The following is a 27,408-nucleotide window of genomic DNA, read 5'->3' on the forward strand; positions in this document are numbered from 1 at the left end:
GGCGGGCACTGCCGGGGCTCTGCTGCCCTCCGGCGGCCGCACGGGTCCGTCCCCGGGATGGACACACGGACAGAGCCCTGGCAGCCCCTCTGCTTGCTGCTCAGCCCCGCCGCCCTGCTCGCTTTTCGATGAAAACCAGCGTGGGTTTGGTCCCCCTGCAGCATCCCCTCGAGGGGAAATGTCAGGGTGGCTCTGCCCAGCACAATGGCACGATGACCCTGTCCACCTCAGCAGGTTTGGCCTTGCTACCTCTGCATCCCGCTGGATCTGGAGGAGCCATTCTGCCACCTTGCCCTCCACCGGCACCAGAGGGATGCCCCGGCTCAGCCGAAACCTTGGGTTCCTTCCCCGCCCACTGCTGAGAGCTCTTGTTACAACGATGTCTTTGTGCTGTGGACATCTGCTCCCAATGCCCCGGCCCTCCAGCTGTGACCCTCGGGCAGCACCGACCCCGCTGGCCTCATGCTGAACCAATGACCTCCCAGGGAGACTCTCTGGCTGCTATTTCCATCCCGGGGAATGTGATCATCTGACATCAGCACCCAGGGCTCACAGAGTGGTATGGCAGCACAGTGGGTGTCCTGGTTGGCATTTGTCCCATTGCCTTGGGTACCAGCAGCATCACAAGCGTGCTGCAAGATAGCAGTTTGCGCTGGAGGCTCAGCAGGATATTTTCAATGTCAGCAGGGACCAACAGGGGTCAAAGGTGGGCCTGGTGTGATCATCACCCAGCATGGTTACATGCTCTGTGGTTGACTGTGCACCACTTGGAGTGGATTTCAATGGCTTTATACTCTGAATCCAAGGATACATTCAATAAGACATTTGCTTGGCATAGAACAGGGCTGGCCTTCCGTGCCTGCCCTCAGCTTGAGCAGCCCATAGACACATTGGGACAGCTCATCCTTCAGCAGAGCTACCCTGTCCATTCAGCCATGAGTCACAATAACAATATTTCGTATTTCGTACTCATCTTCTCGATGGGAACATTAAAAGCCACTGAAATGTTATTTATTATCTGCAGCCAGAGTCGGGAGGCAACAGTGTGCTCCTCCTGTGCTGATGGATGTGTCCAAAGGGACCTCAGAAAGAGCCTGATCCAGAACTGCATCATTGAGAGGATGCTGCCATCTGAGCAGGTAGGGATGCACCAGTGCAGCAAAGGCCGCCCCAGGCGGTCACTGTGGCCTTACTGTATGAGGGAGACCAAGTCAAGGACCATCCTAAAGCAGCTCTTGATCTCACATGTCGCTCCAAACCTGTGGCTGAGGCACCAGGAGGAGCTTAAGGCTGACTGCATGCATTCCTCCTCCCCACAGCCCATCCTCTGTGGTACATCCAGCTATGACAGCAACACAAATCCATCCATTTCAATCCCTCCCAAAATGTAAAACAGCATGAGGCAGAAGCTCCAAGAGCAGAGGAATTCCGGTGCAGGGATGAGGCTGTTGGGGTGACGTCATGGCGTCCTGTTGGTAAGGCTGTGCCCAAGCCTGAGCAGCCAGCACCTTACTGAAGGTGGCAGGCTTGATCCAGCAGAGGACTGGGAGTTCTGTGTGTAGGCAGCCAAGGTTTATTAGAGAAACCGTTAAACTCAAAAGACTTGGATACAAAGATAAGCAGTGTTGCCTTCTGAAAGGCAAAGCTGTTTCTGACCTGTAGAATGGACACAGGTTACCCAGATATCAGTTACCATGGCGGATTGGACAATAAAACAATCACCTTGCAGTCAATCTTCGTGGTGTCAGAGTTTCTTTCTACCCAGTACATCCAATGGGATGTGTACGTCATGGCAGCACAGCCCGTCCTGCTGCCACCACTGTCCCCACTTGACCACAGCAGCAATTCCCTCCCTCCTCTGCAGTGTTTGGCATCCAAAGCTACACATCTCTACGGAACAGTTCTAAATGCAACACGAGGCTGCTTTCATCTCTTCAGCTGGATGGGGGAATAAGAAGGTGCAGAACTCAAAATCTGTTATTAGACTTTTAACTAAAATTAAAAAGAAAAACAAACGAACTAAAAACAGCCACTTCTCATGGAGAATGCAAAACATTCACCAGCATGTTCCTAGGAATGTTTTTCTGCTTGCAACACTCAGCTGCACGGGATTGCATCCACCCGCCGTCCTGGAGCACCACTGTCCTCTCCGCAGGGTGAGGTGTCATAGGACCACACACAGCAGTGCTGCAGCCCAGAGCAGCGTGAGGCCGGCTGGCAGTCTGAGCACAAAGCAGGCCCGCAGAGGCTCGGAGGCCGAGGTGCAGGAGCAGACCTCATAGCTGTTCTCTGAGCGGCTCTGGTCGTGCTGCCCGGGCTTGGAGCGTGCTCCAATCCTGCTGCTGCCCGCCGCCTCCGGGGCGTCCGCCTGCATGTCGCTGCACACCAGCCAGTCCCTGGCGATGGACTGGGGGTAGCCAGGCTCTGCTTCCAGCTCGCTGTCCAGCACTCGCCAGTACTCCTTGCCCCTGAAGAAGTAGCTTGCACCTGGGAAAAGAGATGTTTCCTTTACCAACACTTTTTTTTTGCCCGGGTTTTCATGCATCAAGTTCAAAATCCAACAACACTCTCAGTGAAGCGCAAACCAGCAGATACGAGGAGACAAGTCACTACAGAACAACATCAGCTGTGTTCTGTTAATGAAACTGAGTTATGTGGCACCCAGGTGCTTTTGCTCCCTGTCTGCAATGACAGTGTTGCTCAGTGAGCAGAGGGAGCTGTGGCTCAGAGCCTGCCTCTCTTTCTGCAGCTTTTGGATGGAGGAAGAGCCAGCCAACCTGGGACATGGGACTGTATCCCAGAGCATTGCTTTTTTCCTCACTTTTTGGACCCATCTCACAGACTCACCATCTGACCACCTCATAGCATCATCTAAAGGGCTCGGTATTCCCTTCCATGGAATGGTCTCTGAGGGGTACCCGACGTCCATCCTCCTCTCGTGGTCGTCGTAGCGCCAGCAGAGGTTGTCCTTAAAGAAATAAGTCTTGTCATTGTGGGCCCAGGAGAAGGCAGCATCGATCCCTCCCGGCGGCAGCCCGAAGTCCGAGATGGGCCGCGGGTATCCTTCCTCCACGTTGTTGTCCTTGAACACCCAGTATCTGTCCCCTGAGGAAAGGAGAGAAGCGTAGAGAACGATCACATCAGTTTCACAGCTGGGGCTGGCCTTCCCTGCAATGAGCCAGTACTTTGTTACATACTGCCATGACAACCCTCTGCTGGGCTCTTGGCACCGGATGGGGTCAGAGGGGAGCAACCCGCTGGGACAGCTGCTGGGCTGCCCAGCTGGGGGTCCTCACGGTCACAGAACAGGTCTGCATCGCTCCTCTCCCACTTCACATCCTGCCATGGGGATAGGCACTCTGTCAGCATGAGGTCTCTGGGGACCTGATGCATCTGCAGCACTCTGGGAGACACCTGGCCTGCTTTAAAGGGCAGGTTTTCCCTTCATTTTCTAGAAAACGTGAAGAAGCACTTAAACAGCAGCAGAGACTCGAAAGCCAGAGTAATTTGTGTGCTTTGGTTTGTATCCAGGGATCGATGAAATGATGCTAGAGAGTGAGAATGAGGCAGTGTTTTATGGCTGGAGGGTAAACCTCTCGTTCCATCATCACAGGCAGGATGAAGAGCAGCACTGAGGGCTGCGTGGGAGGCAGGGGGGAGAGAAGGGGGCAGCCTGAATGCAGCATGCAATGAGGGCTGGGGAAGGCATGGCCCTGCTGAGAGGTCTGATGGGGTCCCAGGGTCCTCTGGGAAACACTTCCCTGAACACCGAGGTGGTGTGAGATCCTCTACTGAGCTCTGTACAGCCTGGCTCTGGTGATTCAGCACTTCTGAAATCAGTAATTCACCCCTGCTTGCAGCCCAGCAGCAGACAAAATGCAATTTCCAGCACTGCCAACTCCATGGCCGCTGCCTGCCCGCAGGAGGGACATGCTGGGGCAGTGGCATCATGCAGCTTCAGCCATCGCTGTGGCACACCTGGGATGCTCAGAGGATGTTGGTTTAGGACACGAGAGCTAATCTCTCTCCTCCAGCTCTTGCAGGACAAACTGGAGAGCTCTTTTTTTTTTTAAAAAAAGAGAGTATTATATCATTTATGGTAAGAAAAAATAAAGTAGCAGAAATATAGCTAGCAAAATCAACCTCTTCAGGTTCCTATTCTTGTCCCCTCTGTGATTTCTTTTTAAAAAGACAAAAGGCATGCTCTGTAAAGTGTGAGCAGGGGATTTTATCCTTCTGTTTCACTCTCAAAAAGCATAGATTTCCATTAGGTTTGGCTGAAGTGTTATTTCCCCCATGTCCTGCAGGACGCTCTGCCTGCCTTCCCCTGGTGCCTCCTGCCCCGGTGTGGGCAACACCTGGACCTGTGCTGGGAGAAGATGGGCCCTGGGATGTCTGCAGGAACAAAGCCATGCTGCATGGCTGTATACTGGGGGCACACGCCGTCGCTTGCTCTCACCTTTGAAGAACACAATCTTGTGGTCGCTGGTCCTCTCATAGACGGCGTCCACGCTGTCCAGGTTGAGGGGCAAGCCCCGCCAGAACCGGTGGATCTGGGCCGGCTGGAGGGAGACCAAGTGCTTATTGCGGGTCAGTCTCCAGAAGTACTTGCCTGGAGGGACAGAGGGCATTACTGACCCACCCCAGTGCCCACCGCCGTGCAGGACAGGCCGGCACCACGCCATGCATCGGCAGAGGGAAGCGAAGCGTGCGAGACAGGAGCTGCGGGCTCTCCAGCAGCAGCTGCTGCCACTTTGTGTTCTTGGTAGCTCTTAGAAGAAATCCCCCTTTTGGGGGATCAAAACAACCCCCCAGCACTGTGCTGCCTGGGACTCAGCCCGGCTTCCCACAGGGTGCCGATGGTGCTTTCACCCCAGAGGGCTCCGCACACCGAGATCCCGACTGGAGCAAAAAGTCTGAGAGCAAACCCTCAGCTCTGCCTGGTGTTTATTATTGCCCATTAGAAATGACTGTGTGTTATTTACATCTGCTCTTGCATAGGTTCCCAAGGGAAACGAGCAACAGAAAGCAGAGATGTGCCTTCAGATTGGTATTCAGCGCATTCAGCGCTTTCTCCGGAGCTGGCAGATTGTGACACTGTCTTTCAAAATGTTATGGAAATTGGATCCCAGCCTAATAACACAGGAGGCAAAATTCTAACGCTTAAACATCTGCAGAGAGGGGTTTTTATTATAATTATAAGGATTTATATCATATTCTTGTTCTTCTGCTCCAGTTTGCGTACTTGCTCTATTTGACTGAGACCTACAAATGAATAATACATTCAGATGTGGTAGGAATTGCCATAATTATAGATTCTTTTTAAGAACGTTAAAAAGAAGAGTATTCAGATTTGGTGGCCATTGTACATCTATGGAAATGCTTGTAATTAAATAAAGATGATCTCTGCATCTCTAATTAGAGAGATACTAGACAAAGATGGATTTTCACTTTTTTTTTTTAAAAAGAAATCCATCTCAACGTAATTCCTTCTCTGGTAGGTACACGTCTGAGCTTCTGAGAGCTGTGTGCTCATTGGCACAACAAGGGAAAGCCCAAGTGCTTTTGACTTGATCGCCCTCTCCCAGCAGTGGGCTCAGCAGGGTGCAGCTGCAGCCAGTGAGATGTGCAGCAATACTCAGGAGCAGCCGTGCTCAGGGCTCTTGGCTGTTTTTGTTGAAAACTATCAGGAAAATAAGATGAGAAAGGTAGCTATATCGAGCGATGAATTCTTAATATGATGGCCCCGCTCTGCCCATGCTCGTGCCTTGTCACAGCCAAGCCTGCTAACCCGAGTGCTGCAGTTGGTTGGACAGTATCAGCCAAAGCCAGGCGCGGGGGAACGGCTGCCATCCACATGCAGAAATACAATAAAGGAGAAACTCCCAAACCCCATGTTTGTTTAAAGAGCTTGATTTAAAACCACCCTCCAAGCTGGCAAACTGAGTAGGATTAAAGCCAAGTGTGAACTCCTGCCATCCCGAGTGTCTCGTTTTACATGGATGACGGGCTGAGGCAATTGCTTTCTTTAATACGAGGTGATTTTGATTCCAGCTGCGTACCATGCTCTCAGTACTTCAGATGCCTCTGGCAAGATAGCTGCCTGCAAACACGCACACAGGCCAAAGTTGTTCCAAAACTTCACGAATTTGCAGTCAGGCACTGAAATCAAAGCAAACAGCATTGCAGCAGTGTGAGGAACCCATCACTGCCTTCAGTAGGGTAAGTCCTCAGCAGTTCGAGTTGCTGTGTTGGATGGCACTCAGCGATGCTTCTCTCTAGCCAGGGAAACAGCCATGCCAGCTCAGAACACAATGTCCATCGCTGGATGGAGCTCATCCCTGGGGCTCACCGCAGTCCTGCTCAGGAGGAGATGTCCCAGCTCCCTGCTGCACAGCCGGGTGCTGACGGCAGGCTGAGCCCTCGGCTGCTGCTCTCCAGGGCAGTGTGCAGCTGGCACATGCTGACACTCTGCTCTTCCAATTTGCATTTTGGCCCGCAATAAATATATCCAAAAATAGCTGCCAAGATGGAATTCTCTTTAGTTTTCCTTTTCTTTTCTTTCTTTCTTTTTTAATCCCCTCTGCAAGACAGATATCCATTTATCCTGCGTACAAGTTGTTGTCTCTCATTTTCCTGTCTTCTCCATGGCTTCTGTACAAATACTTCAGTGGAACAGCCTCCATTTTGTGTCCCTCAGACAATACCAAGTTCTCTGGAGCTCTTAATGGTTACAGTCAGATGGATTCTGCTCTTGATCCCTGGGGAGATGCTTCTGCGTCCCTGCCGGGTGGCTTTGAGGTCACTAGGCAGTGGCTGGGAATGGAAAGCACTGCCCACTGGGCGTTTTTCCATCAAGATGAGAATAAAGCCCATGGAGACCAGCACAGATAGGCTCTGTGCAGCTGAGGAGGCACCAATGGTATCCTTGTCGACAGCTTGCAACCCTGGGGACACACTGCTAGCAAGTGTTTGCTTACACGGAACCAGATGGTTCTATAATTGTACGTGTGTTGTCTTTGAGTGATGCACAGCAAGTGGCATCAAGGAAGATGAAGTGTGGGAGGAAAGGAAAATTGAAGGCATTCAAGTGAAAAGCAAGAGAATTCTGCTCGCTCTGCCATCCTTGGTTCTACCCATACTTTGGATCTGATGGTGCATAATGTGTGGACAGGGTGGGCAGTTGTCTTCTGCCAAGAGGTTAGATGTGCACAGACATTGAAGCGTGCTCATCAGCCATCCTTAACCATTGCGGGCTGATGAAGTGTCTCAGAGCTTTTATTTGAGCTGAAAGAATTCAGCAGCATGTGGAGAACCTTCCTGGGTCTGCAGGTCCTGCAGGACCCATAAACGCTCCACAGTCTGCAAACTCAGAGCCAGCTTATCCTGATTGCATGCCCTGGACTTTTCAATACTACCTCCACAATGTCACGTGAATGGCACCACAGGGCCATAGGCATGCTGGGTTACTTACCTTTGAAGAAGAAAGCCTCTCCTCTGATCTGGGCTACCGCATCAAAGTGAGTGTTGCACCTGTTGGGCACATCCCGCCGCAGCCTGCACAGAGATGGCCAGGTTGGTGAGCAGGGGCTGTGCCCAGGTCCACATCCTAGAGACCCCCCTCCCCACCAGCCATGTGCATGAGGATTTCCAAGGTCAACCTAGGCATTCACCAGCCTGCAGATGCCTTTGTGGGACGTGCATTCCCTGCACCACTGGTGAGCTGGTACAGGGATGTGCTCTTCATGCGCCAGCTCTACAAAACTGGTGGGGACAGAGGTGGTCCCACTCCTTGGTGGCACAGCACCAGCTGTCCTCAGGCAGGACACATGAAGGATTGGAGCCACTCAGCACATTACTGCAGCAGCTGGGGCTCAGAAACTCAGAGCCATATAGCAGAAAGCAGCAGAGACAAAACAGAAGGATGCAGAGATGAGAAAATGCCACATGATATATATCAAAAGCTACCTGGCAAGTGGCAGGCTTAGATGCTGAGCTGCCTTTAACAAGGTGGGTGGGAAAGGCACAGAGTAGGAAGGACCTAAGAGCTGTGGAGCCCATGTGAGGAATGATGATTGATAGGGAACAAGGAAGGATGCTGGGAACACGCAGAGAAGAGCTGATGTGGGTGACAGGGAAACATAAATCTAATTTGCTGACAGAAGGTCTAGCACCAGCTTAGGCACAAAGTGACAGATGTGGCAGTGAACTCCATGCACCCTCACAGTCACACATGGGGCAGGAGGAGGAGGTAAACATGTTCCCAGTTCCTCCAGCTGCTGCCATGAGACCACAGCTCCTACAGCAGTGGGGACCACGGTGCCATGGGCACCACACCAATCAGGACCAGGAGGGGTGTAGAAGATGCTGAGATGGGAGGAAGTAATTGTGCAGAGGTGCTTCCTCAATATTAGATTCTTCTACATCCCTGTTACTGTGGAATATTTCACTGTTGATGCTCTCACTGCTGTTATCACCTCTGTGCAGGGGGGGAATTGAGGCACAGGGACGTGAAATGACCTCCTCAGAGTTGCACCCTGGATGGGCAGATCAGGGGGTGAAGGTGACTGACCATCTCTGCTGCTCTCTCTTGGGCACTCCCCGTACCCAGCCAGAATGTGTATGACCATGAACTCCTGCTTTTTGTTCAGTATCCCTTCCCCTCTTAACTGCCCTGCTGCTCTGCTAGTGATAGCTTGGTAACTCCAATGCTTATTAATGAGCTAGATCTGGAGCTTCCCTTAATGAGGGCATGCTGGCTGCTTACTGACACTCTTAGCCGTGCCTTGTCAAGTCAAACCTTCCTATGTCAAACTTGAGTCAGGCTATCGGACCTCTCGCTCCAATATTCACCCCCACAGGTACCTTAGGGAGTTGTTCACCGTGGAAAGATTTAGGTAAGTGATGCAGACACTAACCAGGATACTGATGAAGAAGTCTGATTAACATTTCAGCAAGAGTGGGTTCACCTCAGGGTGATGGGGACAAATTCCCATTAACATAAGTAAAATTTCAAGTCTTAAGGAAATGCAGAGTGTTTCAAGATAATGCAGAATTTCTAGACGTGCCTTGAATTACAAGAATTACCTAAAGGATTAACAGCAACCATCATTTGTTGTTGCTCTTAACCACTTCAACTGTGGGCTGGCTTGGTCAGCCTCCCACACTGCTTAATAAGTCCAGCAGTGACTGGAAGTGACTGGGAGATGTAAGGAGGAAGGGACACTCTGTGAGTGTGCTTATCAGATGACAAGAGGTCCAGAGGGGAATAGCATAGACAAGATCCTGATGACTAGTGGGTCTTTGCTATTTCATGACATTCACAGGAACATCAGCAAGAGCTGGGAAGAAATGAACTTGACTTACGGGACGGTGGAGCGGTTCTCAGGCAGCTCTGGAAGCAGAGGATGGTCCTCAGTTTTGGTCCCTTCAGGCTTGGCTGTGGGGGACACAGATTCTCTGACTCCTGTGTGTAAAGACAAAGAAGCAGTATGGGGACACACATCTTCCCCACAGCCCCACTCACCCCAAAATACAGCTCAGAAACAGGCCATGGCTGGGCAAGGGACAAGGGCTTACCATAGAGCTGCCAGATTCTGACTTTATCCTCATAAGGCAGGTCGTACTTCAGAGGGTCCCCCACTGGACCTTGGTAGTAGGGCCTCATAATAGACTCTATGGCTGAGATGTGGGTCAAGCCAATGGCATGGCCAAACTCGTGGACGGCAACAGCAAATAGGTCCATCCCGTGAGCATCTGGAAATACACAATTGAAATCAAACTCATTATGTGTTGGATAAACTGGAAAACAAATTTTGGAATAGGTGAAGCGTGAAGAAGAAATGTTTCTCCTGTTGGAAAAAGGAAGCTGAAGTGTGACATAGGGAATGGAAAGCCAGACATCAGTTCACAGTGTGAGTGCTCAGGCCTGAACATCAGGAAGAGTTTATTTAAAAATGACACCTCCCTGATGACTTTTTTTTCAGTCTGAGCTCTCTCTCTCTCTCTCTTTCCCCAGATGTCCTCATTTGCCACCCAACTCATAGTGCCTCATATTGCACCCATACAGATCCACCCTTCTAACAAAAGGCTCACTCTAGAGCTTCAGATGCTCGGGTCAGATCTTGACAGGGCTTCATGTCCACTTCCAAACCTACATCATCACTGCCAAAACAAAAAACCACTCCCAGAAGCCCTGTGGAGCCAACCCCAGTTGGTGCATCCCTACTACCTGACTCCAGATGGGCTGGGTCAGGCACACATGCAATTGCTGGTCCTCCCTGCACAGCAGTGCCCTGTGGAGCTACGTTGATGACTTCAAGTATGGTTTTGAGAAAGTTCACAACTGCAAGTGTTGTAATGGAATGGCTGGGAAACCAATGTCTCTGCAAATCTCAGGGGAGCTCTATGTTCCAAATCAGTGATCCTGAATCCTGTGCTGTTCTTTGCTGTCTCCACAGGGCTTGAGGTGCTGGGGGATATTTTTGCTGAACTCTGCTTTTTCCTTGATGACTATTATTTACAGTGCCTGTAAACAGCCAGGATGTTTATAACCTGTGCTGCTTTCCTCAGCACTGGGTGAGAACAGGACATATGCTTTCTGACATTTTAATGCCAAACTGACAACCTTGGGGGATATTTTTATATCATCTACCAACCTGTTATTTTTGAATCACCGGGGAGAACAAAATGAATGAAAGACGAAGATTGGGTAGCTCCAAGACCTTCAAAACAGAGGGCAGCCTTCTCACCATCAGATTCACCACCTTGTTCCTCGGGAGCACTGAACCTACTCCTCCACCTGAGTGCTTAATAGATGATTGCAACCAGCAGGCACAAAATGGGCACCAATCAATTGCCGATAATACACGCTAATGGAAGCTAAAGGGCCTCAGTGTCTGCCTCTGCCCTGTCTGTTTGCAATGCAGAGTCTGCTCTTGACTGCAGAGCTCTCAGCCCAACCAACCTGATGACCGAAAGGTCCAGTATTCATCATCATCAAAATGAGTGTCCCCTGCTGTGTGATGGTCTCCAGGGAAGAAAGCGTGTGCCACTGTGCCTCCAGGCCCGTCGAAGGGATAGCCATCGTTGTGATCAGCCTTGGAGAAGTCAATCTGGATGTCGGCGTTGTTGCCTGCCACCTCGTGGAAGTTGAGCGGGGTGATGTCGCTCCAGACTTTCAAGGCATAGTACATCAGGGCACGAACTGTGTCGTGGCCCAGGTGGGACTCTTTGGGGAAGGTGCGAACTCTGAAAGAAAGAGGGCAACAAGGAGAGGAGGAGAGGGGCACAGACAAGCTACTTCAAGGACCAGCAGGAAGAGATGCAGATGCGCAGGGAAACCCAGTAGAGATTTGCAGCCCCCATTTATTTCCCAGTACGTCTGCTGGGGCAGCACATTCTGAAACCAGTACGTTGCCAGCAGTCTTTGAGACTGCAATCCATAACAAGGAGGAAGAAAGAATGCCTTTGACGTAAATCTCATTCAAAACTCCTCTAAATTCTTGCCTGCAGGACACAGACTGATGGAGCACTGCGCTTGAGAAGCTCTTGCCTTGCTTCTTGGTGGAAAAGGCACTAATTAGTTGAGGCTTACTGCACTACTGCACTCACCAGCACATCCTCACTTCCAGATTTGCCTTGCCCTGAAAGAGAACCAGGTGGGAGCAGCAGTGTGCTGGCATTTGTCCTGCAGCAGAGCAATTCAAACCTCCCTTTTGTTCTGAGTTGGAATGGAAAAAGCCAGCATTTCCTGCATAACCAAACCTGGAAAAAGAATCCCTAATACTGCTGATTTAATAGGGTGAAAAGTCAAAGATGCAGTGAGGCGCATTGGCTTCAGAAAGAGTATGTTTGGATCATCTCTCGTTGACAATTTAGACAAAAATTAGCACATTTCAGGAAAACTTACTGTTGACCGAGTAATTACTGATGAAAACCAATTCTGCTTGAAAATTTCTGGCCAGCTCTACCCCAGTAATAATGGGCACTTTATTTCTTGTGTACCAGCACACCAACCAAAGTGTTCATGAAATATTCATGGCCTGACAGATTTTAAAAGCTGAAGCAACAATTATGATCACCTCACTGCCCTCCTGCATAATATAGCTGGGAGAACATCGCTCAGTACGAGACTGCTCCCTGGCCCCAGAGTGCAGCAATGACCTGAACTAAACCTCTAGAGGTAATTACAGGTGTCAGAAAGGGATGTCATGGCACTCAGCTCTTCCTATGAATAGTGATTTGGGTATTGGGAGGCACTGAAGTGAAGGGAATAGGAACGACTCATTGGCTGAGTTTGGATGCTCTTGCTTACGCACATTTCCTTCAAATCCCATGCCCATGGAGCTGCAGCCCAATGTGGGTATCACCTCCCAATCCGGTCAGAGTTGCAAAAAAAGAGCAAAAATTGGTCAGAACCATGCCTCTGCTGTATCTATGCAAAGAGAGAACTTCAATAGCAAAATAAATATGTTTGCATACATGCAGCATCAGATAATCACAGGACCTCAAACAAAACACATATAGAATGGAGACAGAATGGTGCCAAATTAGAAAAAACACTTTTTAGGCAACTTTTTATGTATGGAAGGGACTATTTATGATCAAGCAGAGAGCAGGTTCTCCCTAATACCACAGAACACAGAATTGGTATTGCCATGATTAAAAGCATCATTGTGAACCTCCACAATACAAAAAAGGTTACCTCATTTCTAGATACTCCTTATCTAAGTATTTTCATCTTCTGAAAGAGTTCTCTGGACTTAAGCAAAGCCTTTGTTGCTTTTATGTCCACTGAGCAAGTAATTAGATGCACAAAACACACCCTGCTTATCGCATGAATTAAGCCATCCCCTCCAAAATCAGGGTGCCCAGGACTCAGGTTTTCTGTCATTATCTGTTCTTTCCTCCTCAAGCACTGCTCAACCTTCTGCAGCTGTAGAATAAGGACAAAAAACCTGATCTCCCTGCTAATAGGAGTGTGGATGGAAAGCCCTCTCTGAGTAGACAAACATTATTAATATTCATTCCAATCTCTGACTCCAGAAACATTAGATTAAAGCAGAAACGGGATCAGCACTTGCTCTGCTTCTTATAAAAGGTCCTGCACCCCTGAACTGACCCATTTTTATTAGCATGCCACAGGTGTAAATGAACACCCCCCATCCTTTATTCATCACCACAGTTATTTTTCAAGAGAATCCCGTCAGGGTTTTCAATTCAACATCCGATTTGATTGCAGAAGCTCTGCTAATTGCTTGCCATGAGATTAGGAGAAAACTATTATACCGACAGGATGTTCGTTGGCACTGTGTTACCCAGTTCCACTGAACAGGAGGCACATTTCCAGCACAATGCAGATGCACACAGAGATAAATAAGCTCCCTCCCACCTTGATTATTATCTGTAGTAAATCGAGGTTAGGTACCCAGTGGAGAGCAGCTCTCCTTCCTGGATGTTAACCCTGATGAGACTACTCTTAAAGAGCACCAGTCATGGGTAAAAGCCTAATTTGAGTAATTGGAGAGAAACCTCTTTCCTCCAGATAGCCCCAAAGCTACCAAGAAGGCCCAGCACGGTGGGGTGGGCGAGTTGGAGCAGAAGCCCCTTTGGAGAAGCAGCCCCTCCTCTGATGGAGCTGCAGGCTCAGCTGCTGCCAGTCATGTGTTCCCTGGGTGCCCTTCTTCCTCAGCTCCATCTCAAGGTGATTTGGGTCCCAGCGGTGGATAAGCAGAGGTCAGAGAGGGCTGCTCCAGCTGGTTGCTGCAGGGAGCCAACCACAATGGCCATTTTGATTTCTGGGCTCCTCTTTGGGTTTTATCCTCAGAGAGGCAAAAGCGAAAAAGTATTAGCGATGTACGAGAAATCAATTGCTGGTTAATGAAAGCACTCCTTCATGTTGCGCAGCCTGATACTACAGAGAACTAAAATAAATGCTGATCACTACTGAGCACCGCAGGCCATGGATTGCCTGATAAACCCGCATTGATTTTTCTGAGGTGGGAGGAGGGGACAATTGATGGGGCCACGGCCGTGGTGCAGAGCTGGTGTTACCCACGGCACCCCAGTGTGACGTGAGGCACATCACAGGCATCGCCTGCCTGTGCTCAGGGGTGAAAAGAAGAATCCTGAGCAACCTGCATGGCTGTAAGATGCTGTGTGCAGGGCAGTGCCTTCTTCACTGCTACGTGTGCCTGTCCTAAGAGCATCCTTCAGTACAGCTTTGTTGAAAGCTTTATCCCCACCTCACAGCTCTTCACGTTTTCTTCTTCACCTTTTAAATGCAAGGTGTAATAGAGTTTGGGTTTGTTTGATTTTTTTCTTTTTTTTAAACTTCAATCAATATGTAAGAGGTAAGCACGTAAAACTTTATGTCTCTATTGGCAGATTTTCATGGCAGTTTCAAAACAGCTATTTTAATCTCAAGTGTTGGGTGTAAATACCACGCTGGAGTTTCTACACTGCTATAGCCTTCCCTTGGCTTATACAGCCCTCGGTCATAAAATAGAGCTCTTTCTTGAATGAGAGCCAAGACTCTGGGAAGGATGAAATGAAAAAAATGCAGAAATAAGTTTGTCAGGTCATGTACTTTTTACACCAGGCATATAACATCATCTCAAACCTAAGGGCTTTTTTTCATGGCAATGCATGCAGCAGTCACACAGCATGGCTGGGGATTTCCTGGGGCTGTGCCCACCAGAAGAGCCCAACCCCTGGGATGGCCACATTTGTCAGCAGTGACCGCCAAGCTGGGATTTGTCACCGTGCTGGGAGGTGGACTCGCTCCAGGCACTACTTCAAGATCAAAGGGAAGTTTATTATTAGTAAGGAGGACTCGCCATGCCTTGCACGTGGGTTTGCAGGACCTTGGGGCGTCCAGCTCTCTCCAGCGGTTCTTGGAAGAGCACTCACAGCCACACATGGGCTTTCAGGATGGAAACACGAGTCCCAAAGAGCACAGGTCTCGGTGGGACAGGGAGAAGGAGTTATTCATTTCCAGACCCTCACCTGCAGCCTGGCTCCAGGGTCAGACCTCAACTTTTGTGTTTTGTGTGTCAGCAAACACACACATTGCTTCATGGCTTTAGGGGAAATATATTCTCCTGTGGCAAGGACTAGAAGAAAGGGACCAGATGCCTCCATTACCCAAAAAATGCTCCCAATGCTTGGACTTGGGTGATAATATCAAGAGAAAAAGACATATTTGTGCCAGACTGAATCTTTGACAGCTGCTTGAGATGGTGCAAAGCCCCAGGGAGCTCATGACAAGTTACACTGCAAAGCAGCAAAAAACTAGCAAAAAACCTCTGCTGGCCTGTGGCCACGCAGGTCTGTGGTTGGTCCTGTGTCCAATGGTTGGAGCTCTTACCTCCAGGACAGGTTCCTCTTGTTCCACTTGGTCACAGCCTGCGTGTGCCGCTTCCTCCTGGCTGCTGGGCCAGCCATGTCGGGCAGTGAGCAGCGAGGGGTCTTCATCAGCTCCAGCGTGGCCTCGTCTGGTGGTGAAGAAAGGGAAAAGATGGGTGTAACGGGAAAGCTGCAGCTATGGGATGAGAAATACGACAGCAGCCACCTCCACCAGCTGGTGGTAGTGACTGGGGCCATAACCCAAGCCCACCCATGAGTCCTGTTTCCAGCACCCCTTCCCATGCAGGAAACACAGTTGCAACAGAAAGCACGGCCCTTTTCCTGGGCTTCCTGCAGCCTGTGAGAGGGCGGAGGAGCAATAATTGCAAGTGCTTAATTAGGAGCAAAGGGGAAAGTCTCGGTGCTGCTGAGATGAGGACGTGGGCAGCAGCTGCTCAAGTGGCACCGGCTGCTCCAAGGGCTGTGCATCCGCTGGCTAATTGTCTCCTTGAATGGCAGCAGCACAGTTGGCAGCAGGAGGTCATGGCCACGTCCGGGTGGCAACGTGCAGGGACAACGGCAGCCCGAGGGCAAACAGGGAACCATTCACCACTGGGATAAAGCTGGCTTTCTGCTGTCCTCAATAAGGCCATTGAGCGGGTGGCCCCACCACGCAGGGCAGCTCCCACCAGGCTTTGGGCAGCTCCATCCCGGGTGGATGCGGTCACCCCCACTGGTGGCTGAGCCGTCGTCCTCCCCTGTGCTGTGCTCTGCTGGTGGGGAAACCAAATCGCTCCCTACTCAAATTCAGAAGTTCAATCGGAATTTTTGTTCCATTCAAATTGAAGCTGCAATTAAAGCTTTGAACAGAACAACCTATCAGCCTTAGTTTCTCTGTCTCTTTTCTTTCTGAGCACATCAAGAGCTATTTTAAGCTATTTTAAGCATGACAGTAACCCCAAGGGTGTGTGGGTCTGGTGAAATAATTGCTTGCCTCAGGTTGCTGAAAGCACAAGGCAACAAAGCACCTGAGCCATGTAATTACTCTTCCAGCTGCAAACAGGGCCTTCTGTCAGCCACGTGTTGGTTCCTGGGGACGATGCTGCTCTGCATCACGGCAGCTTCCAGCCCCTCTCTTTCATCCCCTGTTCACCCACCCCCGTGCCACCCACTGACCGAGGACCCCCGTTGCCTCCAGCCCCCCGAAGCGCTGCATGGCCGTGATGGCTTTGGTCAGCTCCTCCTGTGTCTGCAGCTGTCCTGTGACGGGATCCGGAGGAGGCAGATACCCAAATTTCGTCAGCCAGTCCTGTAACACAAGGGAAGGAGGATGAGAAAGGGGAAGGGGTGAAACACATACGTAGAGAGGGAAGTGTTGAAAGTCCTGCCCATTCTGCTTGGAAATGCCATTCCCGTTTACATGTTTACAGCTGGCTTCCTACTGAACAGCGTGGCTCCTGTTGACAAATGAAAATGTCACGACGGATCTACATACACTGCTTAAGCAGAGGGACCTGGTGATCTTCCTGCATTCCGGTGCTGACATCTCATTTTCCCACCTGTCTGCAGTGCATCACCAGTAGTGGCAGCAGCAGGACCCTGCCCCATGGGGTAATCCTGTTGCCTTTTATTCACTGGCAGCGCTCAGGGGAAACCTGCTGCTGGGATGAGCAAGGAGAGGGGATGAGAGCATCCCTGTGGGAACAGGACAGGGCCGCCACCGCTCATGAGCCAGCACCAGCTCTGCAGTCCCCTCAGGGCAGCTTAGGGACTGTGGTTAAAGAGCTTCCCCTTGAACTTCAGCAGCGTTCTGGTTGGAAACAAGCTTAACCCATGGGAGAAAACTAACATCTACTCCATCCCAAAGCTGAGCCTGATTCCTACTGAAGCCACAAGGATGTCCTCAGAGCCTGTCATTCACAACCTGAACCACAGTAGCACCCCCACAACCCAGTGGGTGTGGGCAAAGCAAAGAGTGCTGAAGCCCATGCGATGCCCACATATTCAGCCAGCACTGCCTCTCGCCATCACACTGCCACAAGTGCCTCGTTAAAATGCTGCTATTCAATAGGAATTCGTCTTTTGAGACACAGCACACTTTTATGAAGAACTTTCTCTTCCTCTTTTCAGCCTAGAACTGATGAAAAAACTACCATAAATCTCATTCTTACAACTGCTTTTTAAATGTCTGGTCAATTATCCTCCTAAATCCACCCTTGCCTTCCTACTCGCTGATATCTCCACCCCAGCACAGAATAACACAACATGCCAAGAACGCCATAAATGCCTGCCCTCTATTTTCTTTATCTGTATCAAAGAAACATTGATCTATTGAACCTCTTGAAGACTGATATTGATCTTGACCTCCACCACGGTTGATACACCACAAATTTATGATAGTTAGATCAGTGCCAGGAGTCTGTATTTGCTTATCACTAAAATTGGAGACTCTCACCTTGGTTTTTCCTACAAGAGCCATCCCAAATGCCACAGAGCCCCCAGCCCTGCTCTGGCACCACCCATAGCATTGAGCCTCCGCATCCCGTATTTGCTGGGGCAGAACATTTCTTTAGGAAAAAAGCAGTTGGATTTAGAGATGAGAAAGACCAGCAGGAACTGTCCAGCTAATTATGTGTGTCCTGTGAAAGCTTCTCACATCTTTTCTTGTCTTTAATGAGGACAAAAGCTAAACTCATGAACTTTCATAAATGGGAAATATGAAAACATCTTCCACTGAGATAACTTCAACATATTCACTACTTATTTCAGCCTTTTTTTTTTTTTCTATTAAAAAGATCTTTTTTTTCCAACTCTCATTACCTTAAAATGTTTAATGAAGCAGTGGTTTGAGCAGAATGATAAAATTCTTAAAGCATATTCCTTGCCTGAGTTGACACGATAAAAACTTCTCCTCAAAAATGTGCTGAGTTGAACGAATTGACCTAATTCCATGAGAGACAGCAACTCTGTGTTTTCAAGAGGGAAAAAACTGCTTCTCCAGAAGGTTCAGACTGAGGGGATGACTCCAGCTCCAAAGCAAGCTGTGATCAAGAAAGCAGCAGACACAGCCATGGTGTCATCCCAGGTGGGATGACACAGGTGCCCTGTGTGAGTGTCCTACCTGCTGCAAAGTGACACTGCTCCTTTGAAAAGCTGCCTCAATGACAGTGCAACAGCACGTCTGTTTCCTCGTGTCCTTGACTAAAAATAAGAGGAACCACTTTCTCATCTGGGTCCCCCATGTCGCTGTGGCATAATGGGAAAAAGTATGCTTGTGCATTGAGTGGGGCATGCCTTTGTGCCCTGTGGTTAGCAGAAGCTGACACTGTGGAATTTATATGTATATATATATATTATTTTGTTTGCTTGTTTCTTTGTTCTCTTCAAAAAGCAAAGATCTGGGGAAAACACTCATGAAGTCCTCTTATGCTCTGCAGACAAAACCTGCTGCAATTTTGGACTTCTTTGCTGCTCAGGCACTTTGAACTGAACGCCAGGCAGCAAGGCTGCTGTGGAAGCATCCAGGGATAAGGGCTCTCCAGGGCTGGAGAAAAATGCTGGCTCCAGCAGCAATGAAGTTTCGGTATCACTTATACAGAGCCAATTTTCAGATTAAAATGGCAATTTCATTTCTTTCATACCTCCACTTCATTTTTATCAGTACCCCTTTGTCCTAGAACCTACTTACCTGCTTCATTTTGAAATAGATGTAGATTTTGTCCCTCTTTTATGGAAGATTTATGAGCTCTGTAAGTTTGCTTTTACAAATATTAATATTATATAAGCTGATGGGCTCGCTCAACTGCTACAGGCAAAAAAGGGAAAAAGACTCAATCAGCAAATTTTCTTCTAGAAGAGTTCTTAAGGGTCATAGGTTATGTTGACAAGAAGACAAAAGAGTTCAGGATAACGAGGACAGCATAAACAGGATAAACAGCAAAATCAGAACAGAGAAAAAAACTCTGCCCAAGCCCATTCCACACTTCTGCTCTTGTGTTATGCTTCTATAATCCAGCCAAAAATGAATCAGGGCCTTGGAAGAGTGGGATGACAATGCTGCCCATGGGATGCTGCCAGCGTCACATTGTGCAGGGGACGAAGAGCCAAACCAAAGTTAATGGCCCAGATCACCAAAATAAAACTACAACTCAAACATCCGGAACTAATTTCCAAATTATATTTTGTTTTATCTCTGTTGCTACCGTTAAATAGGTTGGAAGCATTTAAGAAAACAGAAAAAAAAATCTCCACCACCGAAAGCTGGATTAAAGACAAGCGACTTTTGTCCGCTTTGGTTTTCCTTCCGAGTTTTCAATGGTTTACAGTATTCAAATTTTACAGTAATTTTCATGAGATCAACAACCGAAGGAACAGCACCCGTTAATTAGAGCACCGCATATGGTGCTGCAATACTCCAAGGAGCGTGCTCCTGTGATGCAACAGCCTCCGGGCCACGCAAAGCCAATAATTTTCTTCCAAAGGTTGACATGTCCCTCTCTAATGAGCTACTGTATGCACGTAATCAGCTGATTAATTCGTTAGGAGAAAAACTGCCGTTTGGATTAGAACCAGCATTCCGGTCGCCGTCACCTTTGAACCGCAGGAAGAGTTTCATTAGCTCATGCTGGAAGAGCTGGTTGCATCCAAACAGCTTTTTAATTGGCTGTGTACAGCGTCCAGGGTGGAAGTCAATGCAGCTGCTGCCCATGCCCTCTCCCTCCCCTTGCTTTAAAGGCTCGCTCAGGTTAACAACAGCAGCACTGCAAAAGGCCACAGCCTCCAGCTCCCGCAGACAGCGGGCTGCTTGGCCAGGTCTGCAGCAGACAAATTGCATCGTGTGGTGACATCAGACATGGGACATCCAGGTCACCAAGGAGTATGGAGGAGAACAGCTCTGCTCCTGCACAGCTCAGTTCTCTGCCATCCCCAGGAATCAGCCTGGCTGCAAACTAGACTGCCCACTCACAGGGCTGTGTTGCCATTCTCTTGCACGTTCATGAGACCAGACCACCTGGGTTTGGAAGCCAACATCCCCCGGATGTGATGCTACACACAGTACTGGCCTCCCTTTGCCTGGACACATCCTGAGTACCATCCCAGAAACCCAGAGGTAATCAAGGGATGCTGCAGAAGAAGATATAAATCCTCTGTGGACCAAACAAACCGTGTTTTCAGCTTCTTTGAACTGAAGATCAAAGAATCGATTCCCATCCATACAAGGCAGGCAGAATAGGGGAGCAGTGTTTACTAGAGCTGGTTTGTGTTTCTTTCCAGAGAACGAAAACTGACAAAACTTAAGAAAAAAAAAATACAGGTACTTCTGTATTTTCAATATGAAAGTGTTTCCCTTTGAGAAGCTTTAAAACATTGGGCTTTTTGGACCAGTTTCAATCACCAGAAGTTTTTCATCACATCCCAAAAATTTCCATGCAAAGGCAACCAATGATGAAACATTTTGTGTAATTAAAACTCCACAGGACATCAAAAAAAGGAGTTTCAATGGGAATAGAAACAGAGGACTTTTTTTTATTTTTAATCAAATAGTTTTACGTAATGCTGCCTGTCACGGTGAAACATCCTTGTTGCCAATTAGTTATTTGGAAAGGAAAAGAGGAAAATACAATAGCCCATGGAGCTGCAGTGGGATGCTAGGTATATGACCAAATTAAGATTCTTTTCTCTCTCTACAAAAACAGCTCCAAACCACACAAGCTGTTGGGTAACGTCATCTATGAAGGCAGCCCTCCTCCCGTACAGCTGGCATGTGGTCAGTGCAGCCAGTGGGACATATCAGCTTGTCCCTGCACCAGGCTGCCCTGAGCTGCCCCGTGGGTGAGGCATCAAAAGGCATCAAACCCAACCTCTGATGCAGCACGGAGTTAAAGGAAACGTTGCCATCTGCAGTTCTTCCAGCATTTGGGAATCCAGGAGGAGTCCCTTCCCTGTGTGCCTGGCTGCCATCCACACGTAACCAGGGGAGAGCTCTCCCTGCTCTGCACAGGGAAATAAATCAAGGCATGAGGTTGCCTTGTCCCCAAAATCCGTATATGAAGGAAAATCCAGGCCAAGACTTTTTAAATCCAGGGATTTCTGGGCACAGGACACAGAAACGTCCACACTTTCCTGGATGGATTTGCACAAGACTCAGCGGAGTGGGGAGCAGTCGGCGGGGAGCAGAGCCAGCTGGAAGATGCTCCTCAGGAAACATCTGCTGGGGATGCACCATGGGAGCAAGAGCTCATCTCCTCCCTCTGCTCCTCCTCCTTTCTGCCCCACACACCAGGAGATGGTAGGGACCAGCTGCTGTCCCCTGCCCATGGGGACCCACCCCCCTGGGAGCCTCCATCACGTGAACCAGGACTGCAGCTCTGCCACGGCGGCCCTCCTTGGATCATCTCCACACACAGCTGTTGGGATGTGCCATGAACAGCTCCAAACCTCCTGAGGAATCGGTGCTGGGCTGCTGACATCACCACAGCAGATTGCACAGAGAACTCCCAAGTGCTCCCCACCCTCCAGCTGGACTGGGACCAAGATGAGCAAGAGAGCAATGAATTATTTTAAAAGAACAAATTGCTCTTCAGCAAAGTGAAGATATGCAGCAAGGCTGTCCTATGGGGTGACTTCAGAGGTCCTGTTATTGCTTAACAAGCCCGTTCATCTCATTGGACCTGAACTGCACATTTGCTGGCAGTGCGTAGGGAAAGTCAATGGCGCAATGAGAGCGCAGTGCCGTTCATCTGTATTCACTGCTGGCGTCAACGAGATGAGCTCCTACTCTTTTGGTTTCAGTCATTAAACAAGCCACGTCTGGTAGCTAACTGAACAGACTGTTATATATCAAAACAAATCTCTCCCTCCTTCCATCTATCGTATCTTTGACCGGGACGGTGTCTCCTCCAGGACGGACTCCTGAGCTGACTTCCTGCAGCATGACCACCGAGACCAGTTTGCTTTGGCCATCCACATTTTCACTCCCAGCCTCTATCCCAGGCCTCAAAGTTGCACTTCCAGCACAGTTTTACTGTATCTCCATTTACAGAAGCCACCAACATTTCCTCTCTGTAAATCCGCCCAGTTGCACAGCTCTGCTCCATTCACCAGCTATAAGATTGGTGGTTTTTTGCTGCCCGCTTCCTTCCTGCTCGGTTGCTTTGGTTTTCAAGATAACCTCAGGACACAGGCTGCCTGTTTAAGTATGCTCATGGTGTGGCTTAGTTTTCTTTTTGAGAAATTGCAGAAATTCTGTCGTTCTCCACAGAATGAGAATTCAAAAGCTCTCACTGCCGCGCTGTGTGCTAGGTCTGATGATGCACAGGCTGTCGCTGTGTTTGCTTCAGTAGCCTTCACATCAGGGCTTAGTTGTGTCTTCCCATGTAGTTTTTAGCAACAAAAGTATTGCAACATTAAGAAATCAATAAATCAGAAGCTTTGCTGGGGTGTGAAATAGAGCTCACTCGTGTCTCTTGTCCCTGGATCTATGTTTCTATAGGAGAAACCACATTTGCTACGTGGATGGCTTCGTTGCTTCCGCAAGCTTTTGAAAACAGCAGTATTACAATGAGCTTCCCTTGTTGACAGGATCTTTCTATTAGCTGTACAAGTGTCTTGAGCAATAATTGATGCTGTGGGCAACTGCTGAACAGAAAAAAATAGTCTCCTGTTCAGGGGCAAGGCTATTAAATCAAAGGGAAGTAGCAGCGTGGCAGTCCGTGGGTGACCAGTCCTATGGTGAAAACAGCAGGAACTCTTCAGTAAAACTCCAGGAGCAATCATGGGCTGGAGGGGCTGTAAGAAACTGCCCTCCAAACGCAGGGAGATGAATACAACTCCCAGATCGCTAGGGGATGTTGGGCAATTTGCAAACCATGACAAAGATACAGGAATGTATTAAAACAAACTTCCTGAAGTGAATAATGTAGGCTGCTCTCACCAGCCCAGCGCCCTTCCCTGTGGCCACGGAGCCTCTGCTTTTGGTGAGAATTCATGTTAATCGTGACCTTGAACCAAAGCAGTTCTGCAGAAAGCAGCCAGAGCAAAGCAGGAACGGACAAACGCACACCTCCTACACCTCCTCTGAGAGATTAAAATCACAGAGTTCCTGACTTTGGCAAACAAGCCAAACCCTGCAACATAGAGCTCGCTTTTAGCAGCACCAGAACCAAGGTTCAATTAAGCAGAGGCTGTTAGGGGCTCCCACGACCATCTCCATGCTCCTCTGCAGGGCTGAGGTCAGCACCTTATGTTACATCCCTCGTGCAAATCAGGACACCAGGCAAAAGTGATCCTTGTGCTCCTAAAACCAAAGAGGGCACTGTGGGCCCAGTCTTGGCCAGGCACTGAGCACAAACGACAATAAGCATGGTTGCTGCACGTGAGCAGCAATGTCCGTAATGAGGTGCCTCTGCTCCTGGCTCCAGCAGGAGCAGCAAGAAGGCCCCGAGGTGCCACAGTGAGCGAAGGCAGCGGCCGAGCAGCATGTCAGTCATCCTGCAGAGCAATGCTTTATGCACAGCCAGCCTCTGGCTGCAGATAATAAATAATATTTCAGTGGCTTTTAATGTTCCCTTGAAGAACACAGGTACAAAATAGTGTTGTTGTGACTCATGCCTATTTGAATGGACAGGGCACTCGGGAGCTGTGTGCTGAAGGACAAACCATGCTGCCGTGCCCTGGGCAGTTTGGGATGCTGTTCCACAGAGATGCCCCGACTGCTCCTGCGAAGCCTCTGCGGGACAAGGGGAGATCCAAAGCCATGACACACAGTCGAGGATGACAGCAATCTCTGCCATCCCAGCCCTGTGCAACACCACGGATCATCTCTGACTGCAATGACAGCGACATCCTCATTTGCTGCAGCCCTACTCGTGCCAACGTGCAAATTAAAGCCGGTGCCTGTGATTTTATGCTCCAGGCTTGTGACAAATGAGCCTGCCTCCCCCAGTCCTCCTGCCTGCGTCTCCACACACCCCACCTCAGCATGGCTGGAAATCGTCGCATTTATGCACAGAGATCATCTCTCTCCCGCTGTGCAGTAAATGATGAAATGAAAAGATTATAAAACTTACATATTTGAAAAGACTCTAATAGGAAAATATCCCCAATTCTCTGTGGCCTCTCTATGGCGCTGATACGGCCTGACACAGTCAGAGGCATCCTTCACCTGTCTGCACACAAACAGCCAGATTTCACACACCTGTTAGATCTATTGCAGTGGCAGGCAGACACTGAGATGAAGGGGTCTGGTTTTCCCAGCAGTGCCCCACACTGTGATGGAGCTAACAAGACCCTGGTGAAGATGGATGGCCCCAGTGCACTGCAGAATTCTATGGGGAAATTCACCTCCCAGACCCCCTCCCCCCCAGACTCATTCTGGCAAGAACCACCCAGGTAACGTCTGACACCAACCAAAGTCATCACACAGAGAGTTCTGCATTCATCTGTGAATGTGAAAGTCCTGGAACAACCCTCCATCAGGCCAAAGCAGAAATCTCATCTGCTAAATTGCATACATTTAATCACACCAGCTTTGTTTTGCCCTTTTTTTCCTTCCCCCTTCTTTTTTTAAGGACCATATATTTTCACCGCCTGGGCTCCGTGACACAAGTGCTGTCATCGCATTTGATTTAAGGTGTCATGGTGACCATCTGCACCCCACCAGACACAGTGTGACCCCACATGCCGAGCATCCACCGGATGGATCACATCCCATTTGTGAGCTGTATGGAAGGCAGCTGCCAGGCCCACTGCCTCCTGCCCTTCGCACCACAAGGATGGAATCACCTGCTGCACCCAGTGTTGGTCTGCAGCTGCAAGGCGAGTCCATTGATCCTGCACCGTATTGCCTGGGGCACAGTGATGGGGAGAGGTCAGAAAAACCCGATAGGAAGGTTGAAGAAGATGGAATGAGGATGTTCTTGGAGGAAACAAAGCAAAGCCTTGGGTTCTGCCCTGAGCGTGCAAGAGGATTTCTGCACATGACAGGTGATGGCCTTCTCTTTAACAAAGAGCACAGTGAGTCCTTGCTCCTCCTCATTTCTATTCCTCCTGCTTTGCCTGGGAGAGGTAAAGTGCTGCTGTGCTCAAACTGCAGTGAGCACAGGAGAGCTATAAAAACACCACTAAATAAGTGTTATTTCCTCTTTAACACAGGGAGCACGGCAACCTGACCTTTCCAGCTACCTGCAACCTCCTACAAATCCATATCTACTTTGCAGAAGAAGTTCGCAGAAGGAGCAGAGAGAGCATTCAGACAGCTCTAAGCTGGTTAGATCCCAAGACTTGTCTGACCATGATAACAAACCAGCTGTTTTGTTCATTATTTCCTGCAGGAAGCCACAGCCACCAGAGCAGACATTATCCCTTGCTTTTCTCCATGGCAAGGACGCAGACTCAGCGAGAGCAGATCTGCTGCTGGGAGCAATTAACCCAGTTGAGCAGGAAGCTGTCCCTGAGCAAACTCAGCAGTAGGACACAGCCCCTTCCCAAAGAGATGCAACTTCCACAGGAAAGCCAATTCAGTGATCCAGATATTAATCTGACTTAATTTTAATAGGCAAAATAACCAAAGAAAAATAAAAAAAATTGAATGTAATGCAAGTTTAAGCATTTACATTATTGCCCATCCCACAGGGAAAGATGAACCCTCTCCTCCCACCATTCACAGCCTCACATACCCCAGCCATCCAGCTTTCCCCAGCTCCATCTCTCCCATAGCAGAAGGAATGGGGACATCTCCCCACAAGCCCTGTTTACTCCATTGCAGCGAGTGCCGTGGCTCCTGTAGCTTTGTAGGAAGGAAGCAAACCTCACTCTGCTCTGGACAACCTTTCCACCAAGCTGAGTTTCCAAGCAATAAAAGAAGATGTCCAAATTCTGTCTTGCAGACAAGGGAAGAAATCTTGCAGGCAGGACTTGCCGCAAGTCAGGCTGGCACTGTTATGTATATATTACATGAATTAATGCCTTTTAGCTAAGCTAGCAAGACTTGAATCTTTTCCAGCCCATAGGCTCACAGTTTTACTAAGTAGCAAGTATTGACTTTTAGAAAGGCCAAGATAATTTTATGACCATCAGAATATTTTAAGCCATACAAAGCCAGATAATGGCATGAGGGAAAATAGAAAGAAATCAAATCAGTTCACATATATCAGGTCCTAATTACTGACTGACAACTGCCAGGAAGAAATTTTTCCATCCAGAAGCAGCATTCCTATGCTGATGGCCGCATGGTAGAGGGAGCCAGGTGCATTTGCTCTTTGCAGGACAGACAGGGGGACGAGCAGAGGGAACCCTGCTCCCATGGGATGTGCTGGGGCACTGGGACCTGACCTGCTCACAGGCACAAAAGTACTTCCACCACTGCAAAATTCCAAACTAATTCTGCTCTTTCCAAGCTGATCCAGCAGCACCACCAAAAATCACACTTCTGCTTCTGTGCGCTACCCCAGCAGCCACCTGCAGCACTGTTCTACTGGATCCTGACTCTGTTTTTTGATGCACTGAGATGCACTGATCCCAGCACACTCAGGGCTCTGCCTGGAAAGCCACCTCCCTTCCCTACTTGCTGCTTTCTGGATTGGTGAACTTGGGAAGGAGCACATCAGGAAAAGGGCGTGTGAAGTCCCAGCTCCTCCAAAACCACACCAAAACCACGGGACTCAGCAAGGGTTGGGATTTCTCCCCTGCATCTGTGCAAAGAAATGCTCAGCAGCTGCCTCAGCCCCCAGCCATCAGTGTTCTGCATGCCCAAGGGAGGGCTGCTGCTCAGAGCCGTTCCTGCAGCATGCACTGCAGAGCTGTGCCCGCTCTCCGCACCATGCCAAGAGGTGGATTAGTTAATAGACAAAGAGGAGATATTTACTGTTGCTCGTAATGGGACGTATAAAACTCCCCTGGCGCGCCCTCCAAAGGCTGCAAGCACCCTGAATCAGGCATATGCTAACGAAGGGACGTGACAAAAAAGTTTTAAGACTTTGTCTTTCCACCTTTCCATATGACAGCCCACTCTCCAAGCCAGGAATGAGAGCAGAAGGCACTGGCAGGACTGTGTCCCCAAGG

The 27,408-nt window shown here is 49.2% G+C and overlaps 2 protein-coding genes across 2 annotated transcripts in view; both read right to left on the reverse strand.

The window, feature by feature from the left end:
• ULK1 (unc-51 like autophagy activating kinase 1) overlaps positions 1-1,434 on the reverse strand; it is a 90,242-nt gene extending 88,808 nt beyond the window's left edge. The window contains exon 1 of the mRNA XM_019620989.2: positions 250-1,434. Within this exon, the coding sequence (XP_019476534.1) occupies positions 250-257 (8 nt within the window). The 5' untranslated portion in view covers positions 258-1,434. The remainder of the gene's footprint in view (positions 1-249) is intronic.
• A 116-nt stretch (positions 1,435-1,550) lies between these two features.
• The window catches only part of MMP17 (matrix metallopeptidase 17), a 39,811-nt gene continuing 13,953 nt past the window's right edge, over positions 1,551-27,408 (reverse strand). The window contains exons 2-10 of the mRNA XM_031555947.1: positions 16,525-16,657; positions 15,371-15,497; positions 10,967-11,250; positions 9,580-9,756; positions 9,367-9,466; positions 7,475-7,557; positions 4,460-4,612; positions 2,848-3,105; positions 1,551-2,487 (exon numbers count right to left, since the gene is read on the reverse strand). Of these exons, the coding sequence (XP_031411807.1) occupies positions 2,165-2,487; positions 2,848-3,105; positions 4,460-4,612; positions 7,475-7,557; positions 9,367-9,466; positions 9,580-9,756; positions 10,967-11,250; positions 15,371-15,497; positions 16,525-16,564 (1,545 nt within the window). The 5' untranslated portion in view covers positions 16,565-16,657 and the 3' untranslated portion in view covers positions 1,551-2,164. The remainder of the gene's footprint in view (positions 2,488-2,847; positions 3,106-4,459; positions 4,613-7,474; positions 7,558-9,366; positions 9,467-9,579; positions 9,757-10,966; positions 11,251-15,370; positions 15,498-16,524; positions 16,658-27,408) is intronic.

The sequence above is a fragment of the Meleagris gallopavo genome, chromosome 17 (assembly GCF_000146605.3).
Source record: "Meleagris gallopavo isolate NT-WF06-2002-E0010 breed Aviagen turkey brand Nicholas breeding stock chromosome 17, Turkey_5.1, whole genome shotgun sequence".
Classification (NCBI taxonomy): Eukaryota; Metazoa; Chordata; class Aves; order Galliformes; family Phasianidae; genus Meleagris; species Meleagris gallopavo.